The following is a 10,723-nucleotide window of genomic DNA, read 5'->3' as shown; positions in this document are numbered from 1 at the left end:
GTTAGAATGCCACGAAACGGACTATACCCGATTTTTTTTGTAGTTTTTTTTATCCCACTTTTATTTTACATAAATGTATGAAGTATTTTTAATATAAATTGAAAAGATATGCCTCTACTTTACTTATACCCCAATGGTTCGCATATTTGTCAACTTGTTTGCAATACTTTGTTATATTTTAATTTGCAAGCCAAAGATTTGCACGGATCCAAAACCCTGACAAACATTCTACAATCAGTAAAATTTGCAGTAAAATCAATACAAAATATTTCCTTTTTTTGTGATTCCAGAGATTATAATTTCCACTTAATTTGTAGTAATAATATTTTACATAATAGATAATTTTAATTTTAAGCTTTAAGTTTCGAGAAATTCATAGGAACAGACAAAAAAACCTTACTACTTTAGGATTAAAAAATATTATACAACCAAGAGAATTGTTTTTGTTTGCAAGATATCCAAGAAGTATACTCAAGAATATGGAAATAATATGATACCAAATAAAATGTAACAGGATATGTTGCTCTGTAGTTTCTACTTAATAAAATAAACCAAAAACGAAACAATATATATATGTATAAATTCATATAATAATACATCTCAATCTACCAATTTGGCACAAACAATAACTTCTATACTTATTACAGGATTTTAAAATACAAAAACATAAATGCTGTATATTGAATTTACTTTTCCTAACAAAATGTTGTTAACTAATATTCATTTTTAAACAGTAATTTATATTCTTTAGTACCCTGTAGCTTATTCCTTATTATTCTGTAGATTTAATTCCTTATTACTCTGCAGATTATATTTCTTATTACTCTGTAGCTTATATTCCTTATTACTCTGCAGATTATATTTCTTATTACTCTGTAGCTTATATTCCTTATTACTCTGTAGCTTATATTTCTTTTTATTCAGTAGCTTATATTTCTTATTATTCAGTAGCTTAGATTCTTTATTACTCTGTACCTTATATTCCTTATTGCTCTGTAGCTTATATTCTTTATTACTCTGTAGCTTATATTCCTTATTATTCTGTAGCTTATGTTCCTTATTACTCTGTAGCTTATATTCCTTATTACTCTGTAGCTTATATTCCTTATTACTCTGTAGCTTATATTCCTTATTATTCTGTAGCTTTCATTCCTTATTACTCTATAGCTTTTATTCCTTATTGCTCTGTAGCTTATATTCCTTATTTGCCGTCTCTTACCATATACACAAATATAACATAATTTGTTTTCATTTAAGCATATAATTTCATTTACAAGCAACAAGAATAAACAGAACAATTACCTCCATAGAGCGAAGGTCATAGCTATAAAACAAATCTAATCATGGTATAACGTATGAAGTGTTTTTAAAAATTATGATTTTCAATAACAGCAATGAAAATCGTAATTAATTAAATTAATTTTTGAAAATATATTTAGTTAGGCGAATCTCCACTATAAAAAATGTCTCTAACAAATAAACGGACGGACATGTTTAAGTTATATATTAGCTTTGCTACTAGATATGAATGGTTCGTGGTAATATAAGATTTTGTAGATAATTTGATTATTGCTCTCTGCCCTTATATACATAAATACAAACAATACATATTTTTACAGGGCAATCATTTTTTTCTATTATATAAAGTAGTAAGCTTTTTTTGTCTGTAGCAAAGGATCTCGCAAACCGCTGAACCGATATGGTTCTCTTTTACAGTGAAGTTCAAATAGGACAAGGAAGGTTTTCAAACTATTTTGGAGGAGGTTATCTCCAACCTTCCCAATAAAAACATGACCTCCCTCTTAAAAAAAAATATTTTTTTAAAATTTTTCTTTTTAAAATAGGTTTCTAGGGGCGTAGCCGCTAGTATTTTTTATAAAACAATACATAAGAGCGATAAAATAACAAAAGCATTTTTTTCTTGTTGATATAAAAAAGCAAAGGATTTTTGAATAATGGTTAGACGTAGAAATGCTTCAAAATCAAATCAAAGATGTTTAATATATAAGATATATTTTTAAAAATATTTAGTGGTTAAAAATGGCTTAGTCTTTTACTAAGTTTTGTGTGATTTAAGGAATATACCAGCAAAAACTTTAGATTTTCGTATTTATGATGAACAAAATCACCCCTTTTAGAGGGAAAATTTAGAGACTGCTAGTTTCAACCAACTAATCATAATTTGATAAAAATGCTCAAAGTTTTTAACGAGATCCTGAGTTATTTTCAGCTCTTGTCCACTCCCCCCCCCCCCCCTCCTTCCATGCAGCTTTTTCATCATTTATTGTTGCGCTACTTGCTTATGGACATAATTGTTCTTGTATAAAATGATTGATATTGAATATACGTGGATATAATGACTAGGAAAAAAATTGTCATAAATTTAGGTTGCTAAAGCAGAATTCATTTATTGGTCAGCTTTGGAAGTTTCGTTATTTTAGCCCACTGCGAGTTTCAGTTTATTAGAGAACATAAAAATCTGAAATCTGAGGTGGATTCTTTAAAAAAATTTGCCCCCACTAATTGTTTTCATGAAAAATCCTCCAAAATCACGAATTTTTTCACGAAAACAATTTTGCCCCACTAAGCGATTAGTGGGGCAAACTTTTTTAAGAATCCACCTCTGGTTTAACCTCCTAGTAAAAATGAATCCATTACTAAAACTTACCATTCTTTTTAATAAGATTTGAATCCGTACAGGAATATTCGAGAGTGAAGGTGAAGAAATCTGTTGCCAACACACGGATACGCTTTCCATCATCTGAAACAATGGATGTATAATATACGTGGACATATTGACAGGGAAAACATTGTCGTTAAGTTAACTGGCTAATAAGGACCTTATTTTTAGGTCAGTTCGTTCATCCAGTAGGAAGTGAGGGAAGAGGGTAAAGAGTGGGATCGTTATTTTAGACAGCTACAACTTTTAATTTATTAGAGTACATGATAATCTGGTGTAACATCCAAGTAATAATATATCCATTACTTTATCAGACGCAACCATCCTTGTTAATTTCTACATTATCAGGTCAATTAGCATATTCCAATAAACCTATTAATTATAGTGTACACTCACTTCCGTATATTAAACATCAATATTGGCCTTTAATATTGCAAAATGATGACACAGTAAATTAGCTATTAACGGTCAATGAACCGAGGACGTCCAGGGAGGGGGGGGGGGGGGTAAAGTTGTAATTACCCCCCCCCCCTATTTTTTTTCATTTTACCCCCACCCCTTTTAAAATTTACGGCACCTCTAAAAATAAAGAATCCATAACAAAATAAATTTTGACACGCTTCGCGCGCATTTTTACTGCTAAATATTTAACCCTTTACATTCGGGCCCCTTGCCGCACATTAATCGGTCAGGGGGGGGGGGGCGTTCAATGCCTCCCCCCCATATTATCTCAGTTCCTATTAGAGCTAGAGGGCTAATTTTTTTTGTGCAAGTCCTCTGTTTGATAATGAATTTCCGTCCTTTTATAAGTCTAAGTCAATTTTCGCTTCCTTAACCCTTTTATTTAACAACCTTTGTTTTTAGGTCTTTTTTTACTTAAAAATTTCAAACGGCTGTAATTTTCTTATTTTTGAAGCTAGAAGAACAATTTTTTCCAGAAAATGTTTATCTTTATGTAAATTTTACATTAAAACTACAAAATATAAATTTCAGCGGCCGCAACTGTACTTGGCAGCTGCCAGCCGCCGCAGTCGACGGTCGGCGGATCTTCATAAAATTTTGATACGTTATGTAGACATGTAAGAAAAGCTTAAGTTTAAAATTTGAAGTCTCTAAGTAAAAAATTGCAGCCACAGGAGCCTTTTAAAGATTTTTGGAGACCTGGAGGATCAGGACCTGCAGGATCATACCTGGAACCTGAAAGTGACTTGAACACCTGTATTTCATATAAGTACTAGAGGATATTTTAGTATTTTGGTATTATAAAATGCTTTGTTTTAGTCAAAAAAAATATGATTGCTCTTTACCTGGATGACCCTGCCAGGTTAGCTGGCATCCTGTGCCCGCCAGGATGGAGATATTAAAAAAATTCCAACTCTTAGTTATGTGTCATACCCATACTTTAAAAGTCAAGCAGTTTGGGCTCTTTATCTTTCACACACAGAAAATGAGATAGTTAGATAGGTACCTTTTTACATTATTAAATTTTACCCCCAAAAAAATTTTACCCCTGCCAACAGATTTCAGGGGGTAAAAATAATTTGCGGCGAGCATCGCGCACCATTTTACCTCCCTCTAAAAGATTTTACTCCCCCCCCCCCCCCCAAATAAAAAAGCTTGGACGCCTCTGAATGAACCCTCCACTCATTTTCTATGTGTGAAATAAGGGACTTTTTAAAAATGGGTATGCCACATTAGCGAGAGTTGGAATTTTCTAAATATCTTCATCTGACAGGCACAGGATGCCAGCACACCTGGCAGGGTCATATCAGGTAATGAGCAAAAATATAATTTTGACTACAAGAAAGCATTTTATGTTACCAAAATAATGAAATATCCAATATAAATACATTCTTATAAGAATTATAGGTGTTTATGTCAATTTTAGGTTCCAGATATGATCCTGACTGCTAAGGGTTAACAAAGATGGAACAATAAACAAGTTGAAAGGCACATCAAATCATGGACGGACAAACGGTCAGACCAAAGAGCATGGACGTAAAATATAATCAGGAAAAAAATGTCCCCTATAGTAATGATGTTCTTAGGGGCATTACAAGCAAACCGATGGACCAAATAAGTTAAAGATATTAAGCAATATCTTGAAACAAGAAAAAAAACAGCCGTCAACCTGATAACAGATGAGTAGATGTAAAGTGATTATTGACAACTGACGGGACAAAAGTTTATAAACTGTATGCTTATTGGTCAGTGGAATCTTTATGAGTCCCGAAAAAAATCACGTTTCTCAAAAAACGTTTTAAACGGACAGATGGACGTTTTGCTAGGAATTATACATATATTAATTTCGCATGTAAGCGTTGACATATTGAAGCAAAATAGGGAAAAGCCTATTTTACTTTAATAGAAATATATTGGCGGAGGGGTATGTACACTATTTGTTATCAAGAATTTATAATTAAGTTCATATTTAACTTGAAAACAACTTACCCACTAAACAAGCATAATCATATACAAAGTGACGCAAATATAAAATTCCTAGTTGTAAAACCTTTATTTGCAAAAAAATGAAATAGATTCAATATCTCGTTAATTTAGATTATTATCAAGGTGAGCATTAGTTTTATGGGATGACAATGTCCATTTGTAGCAAAGATCAAAAAAGGGTCATGACTCGACAATGTTCATTGAGAAAGGAGAAAATCACGAAACTCTTACTTATAGAATGAACCACCGACAGATGGAACACGTTAATTATGTATTGAATAAGGGAATTTTCATAAAAAAATAGCAACTGTCTGTCTTGAATAGAAGCTATGAATTTTAAGTTTCCTTATTCAGTTTCTTACAGACGAACGGTCGGACGGACGGATGGAAATTAACATAATGTAAAAATATTCCCACCTGGCATAAAACCGGAATCAACAGGTTTGAAGCTGAAAAGATTTGGGTCCAGGATGTCAGGTATTAAAACTTCAGATTCCTCGGTTACTTGACCATTAGTTCTAAAATTAAATAAAATTGATAAACCCTTGCATTTATATAATCACAAGTGACCCTTTCCCCTTAAAAAGAGGGAGGGGGATGTTCCACCTCAATAAAAATAACTTAAAACCATAACAGGAACAGTAAGGATATTCCCTGAAGAGTAGAACCCCATCGTTCTGCAGTTGTCAAGATCTTAAACTTCAGACAGACAGACAGACATCGTTCTACTTTGTAATATAGATAACTCGTTCTTCTAATACTATATAGATCATGAAATCGTCTAGGTTAACATGTTCTTTAAGTTGGAAGGCGGGGGTGGGGGGGGGGGGTGCATGGTTTGTCTTAAAACTCCTAAATTTACAATGCTCACAGCTTTGACCGCAAAGTTTTAATAGAAATCACTTTATAGAATAGTGTAGAAATGCTACTCATCTAGAAAAAAAATTATCTATTTAAATCCATCTATTCGTTAGCTTAAAACTAAAGAAGAAGCCTAGAAAATATTTAAATTTCATCTTTACTGCAGATACGGAATATGTTCTACTTTTCATTCCATCTTACAAACAAGCAAATATCAGCAAACAGGATCTTTTGACATGCCTGTGTTCTAAAAAGCTTAGTCTTCCTCACTGTCTTGACCATTTAGCAATTGTAATTGTTTTGACCTTTTAGCGATTTTGGTCAAGCATTGACTTCATTCCTGAAGTGTTTTATGGTAAAGCCCCTGGCCAACTATCAGACTGCTCAACTCTCTTGACACACTAGAAAGCTCACTATATGTCCCACTGTCTTATTTCTGCTATATTTTCTTTCGAAGTGTTTACACACAAAAAAATGCCGCGCTACATTCTTGGGCTCCATGGCAACAGTCAACTAATGGCAATTTTTGGGATAAAAAAAACAGGGAATAATGTTAGGAAGTAATTCTGCGCTTGAAAAAGAGAGCTTCCTTGAAAAGAGGATGAGACACTTAGCTTGGTTATAAGTATAATTTGTTTGTATGTAAATCTAGTTTTCTAAATAACATTATTTTTTTAAAAATAATGTAAACTTTTTGTCAAATACACCCAAAATGTGGGATTTTTTGGGAGAAAAAAAATTTAGCAGTAAAAATTATACATTATGAAGCAACACTTTTGTTATTATAAAGTTATATTCCTCTCCGAGTGAAGATATTATGGGGGGGGGGGGGAGCTAGAGACATTTGTATAAGGTGAATCATTAATTTTTATTTAAACCAGAGCCTCATCTTTTCACAGACATAAAACTTTTTTAAAGTTCCTTGATTGCTTTTATTTAGATAACATTTCTATGCATTTTAATCCATCTATCTAACTCTTTTTACTCTGTTTTGTTCTGTTTTCTGCCTATATCTATCTAAGAATCCTGCAAACCAAAGATTTAGTATATTCTTCTTTATATTCTTTGTCGTAATGTTGTCTGGCTTTAAGTATTCCATCTATCTACCAAGCTATCTATCCATAAATGTATCCACCTATTTAAATATTTTCTTATGCATATAATCAGCTTTTTATCTGCTTTTAATCTTTCCATTAACCTATCCATCTCTTTAATCATCTATATTTCTATCTCCCATGAGAAGCTACCCAAATACTACTATAGTGGTAGATCTATCCATCCAACCATTAATCTATCTATTTTTCTATCTATCCATCCATACATCATTCTATCTATTCATCCATCCATATATCTATCCATTAATTCATCCATCCATCTATCTATTCATCTATCTATTTATCTACATTTCTATCTCCCATAAAAAGGTACCCAAATACTACTATAGTGGTAGACCAACCATCCATTCATCTATCTATCTAATGATCTATCTATCTATCTCTCATGAGAAGCTACCCCTATACTACTATAGGGAATATCTATCCATCCAACCATCCATCCATCTATCTATCTATTGATCTATTTATTTATCTCCCATGAAAAGCTACTCCAATATTACTATAGGGAAGATCTATTCATCCAACCATCCCTCCATCTATCTATCTAATGATCTATCTATCTATCTCTCATGAGAAGCTACCCCTATACTACTATAGGGAATATCTATCCATCCAACCATCCATCCATCTATCTATCTATTGATCTATCTATTTATCTCCCATGAAAAGCTACCCCAATACTACTATAGTGGAAGATTGGTCCATTTATCCATCCATATATCCATCCATCTATCTATCTATCCATCTATCTATCCATCATGAGAAGCTACCCCAATAATACTATAGAAGATTGATCATTAAAACTATTCTCGAGTTCACATCATTTATCTATATACAATATAAATACATATGCTGCTTTACAATATACATATTTTAGCGACGCAGCTACTCTAAAACTAGGCACTTCAGATCTAACGTGTGTCTGTTTGTCTAAAAATGATTTATTGCCAATACATGTAAGAAAATGTTGCTATTATTGTTATACATATTGAAATAATTTTCCTTATTATCGCTAACCACTGAATCAATATGGTTGTTCTTTACAGTAAAGCTTCTTTTATGTCCAGGGAACTTTTAAACCTTTTTTAAGAGGGTATCTCCACCAGATATAAAGTTATTCAAAATGAGAAGAAAAAAAGAAATTGGACTAGGAGAGTACTGACCAATAAGCAAATTAAAGCAGTACTGTTGAGTAGATCCTCTAAATTCAAACAGTTGATATTCTGTAATTTGTATATCTTGTTTTAAAATAATAAAATGGTACTTGCTTACATGTGGTAGACTGGAGCACCGAAACCCCCCCCCCCCCGCTTAGTTTTGACAAAAATCAAAAATAAGGGGGGGTAGTTTTTTCACTGTACAACACGCCAGAAAGTTGAGTGAGGTAAATCAAGTAAATCCAGTATACCAGAGGGGAACTGTCCCCATGAAAACACTTCTGATATATTCTCCTTAAGACTACCTGTTCAGGGATACATCAATTACTAAAATCAGTCAATAAATAAGGAAATTATGCCCCAAAACATGAATATCCCTGTAATTTGTATATCTTGTTTTAAAATAATAAAATGGTACTTGCTTACATGTGGTAGACTGGAGCACCGAAACCCCCCCCCCCCCTTAATTTTGAAGAAAATCAAAAAATGAGGGGTGGTAGTTTTTTCACTGTACAACACGCCAGAAAGTTGAGTGAGGTAAATCAAGTAAATCCAGTATACCAGAGGGGAACTGTCCCCATGAAAACACTTCTGATATATTCTCCTTAAGACTACCTGTTCAGGGATACATCAATTACTAAAATCAGTCAATAAATAAGGAAATTATGCCCCAAAACATGAATATCCCTGTTATAAGGTTTCCCCTCTGGTATACTGGATTTACTTGATTTACCTCACTCAACTTTCTGGCGTGTTGTACAGTGAAAAAACTACCCCCCCCTTATTTTTGATTTTCTTCAAAATTAAGGGGGGGGGGGGGTTAAGTCTTTGCCTTGCCTTGCTTTTTTCCTCCTTGCCGTTTTCCAGACATTAAAAAACTACCCCCCCCTTATTTTTGATTTTTGTCAAAACTAAGCGGGGGGGGGGGGGTTTCGGTGCTCCGGTCTTCACATGTAAGCAAGCACCAATAAAATATATCCTATTTATATAAAGTAGTAAGGATTTTTATGCCTGAAGCTTAAGATTTTAATGACTAAATAGCCGTAATATCATCCTATAATATAAAGTAGTAAGCGTTTTTTGTCTGTCCCGAAGGATCTCGCTAACCGCTGAACCGATTTTGTTCTCCTTTACAGTGAAGCTTCTTATAGGTCCTGGGAAGGTTTTAAACTATTTTTCGAGAGGGTGTCTTAACCTCCCTCTCCCCCTAAAAATAATTTTTATAACTCTTTGGAAACTCAAATTTTAAATAGGATGAGGTCGACTTTTCCTTCTCCTACCAGTGCAGTGCCCCTAGAGGCTTCTAGGGGCGTAGCCGCTAGTATTATATAAAGTAGTAAGGGGTTTTCCCTGAAGATGAAGATCTCAATATCTACAAAACAGATTGAGTTTTCTTTTTTAAGGAAGCTTCACATGGGTCCCTGGATGGTTTTAGGCTATTTTATGTTATAATTTGGTTAAGTTTCATGATATTTTTAATTCTTCCTTTTAGCCTTTTGAATAAAAACCCCTTAAATACAAGGGGCGCACCCACTAGTGAAAATATAAAAAATACTTTCTTTTAATTTGAGAATTTTAATATATCTTCTTTTACTTATTACTTACAATTTTGTGTAATGAATAGATTTTCTGTAAATAGTTCTTCTCTTCTTGTCCACCTTGTACTGCAGGCTCCAACATTTCTCTAAGTTTAATTTAAATCACAAAGTTATCATCCTTATTAGGCAATGAGTTATCCTGTTTTAATAAGACCATCAAAGTTATGTAGGTGGTATTATAAGATAGGTTTGATCTAAAACCCCTACTTCAAATATGAGAACTAATGACTTGGGTTATTTGGCCTATTTTAAATTGTTTATAGCATTTATTATTAAAAATCGAATTAGATTGTGCCTTTAATGGAATGTACCATACATTAAGCTACATTATGGTTGGGGTTTAAGCTACATGGTTTCAGCTACATTACGGAGGTTGGGACACCCTCTCTAAAAAAAATTATTAATTTTTTTTAAAATAAAATAAAAATAAGTAGATAATCCCCCCTTCACCTCTAGGGCAGGGAGTAAGGGAGGGGACAATGGGCAATTAATTCAATTTAAGAGTTTTTGAAGAAAGGCCATGAAAACCAGAATAATCCCGAAAATATGGTGGAAATTGTAAAGTGATTGTTGATTAAATCTAGAAAACCATAAACTAAGAAAAAAGTTCCAAGAAAAAAAGCAATCATTTGAAAATAAGATTACCAGTATTACAGACTGACATAACCATTCTGTAATTAATTACTAGAAATATCTCCCTGGAACTCTCCAGATGAAAGGGAAAGAGAAAAGAGATTTTGGGGCAAGTGATGTGAACATGGAAAAAAGGGGCAGGCAGGCGTGTAGCTGGATGGGCAAGTATATGACCCGCACGCCTTCCTGCCCCTTTATATCCTCTTTATTTCCCCCACCTCCCTTCTCCAT

The 10,723-nt window shown here is 33.3% G+C and overlaps 1 protein-coding gene across 1 annotated transcript in view; it reads right to left on the bottom strand.

The window, feature by feature from the left end:
• The window catches only part of LOC145318426 (uncharacterized), a 24,343-nt gene extending 13,620 nt beyond the window's left edge, over positions 1–10,723 (bottom strand). Inside the window, exons 1-4 of the mRNA XM_080159711.1 lie at positions 10,711–10,723; positions 9,867–9,945; positions 5,546–5,646; positions 2,669–2,761 (exon numbers count right to left, since the gene is read on the bottom strand). Coding sequence (XP_080015837.1) covers positions 2,669–2,761; positions 5,546–5,646; positions 9,867–9,945; positions 10,711–10,723 — 286 coding nt within the window. The remainder of the gene's footprint in view (positions 1–2,668; positions 2,762–5,545; positions 5,647–9,866; positions 9,946–10,710) is intronic.

This window comes from Acartia tonsa, chromosome 4 (genome assembly GCF_053477335.1).
Source record: "Acartia tonsa isolate MP-2025a chromosome 4, ASM5347733v1, whole genome shotgun sequence".
Lineage (NCBI taxonomy): Eukaryota > Metazoa > Arthropoda > Copepoda > Calanoida > Acartiidae > Acartia > Acartia tonsa.
The sequence above is the reverse complement of the archived record's forward strand: the minus strand, read 5'-3'. Positions and strand labels throughout refer to the sequence as shown.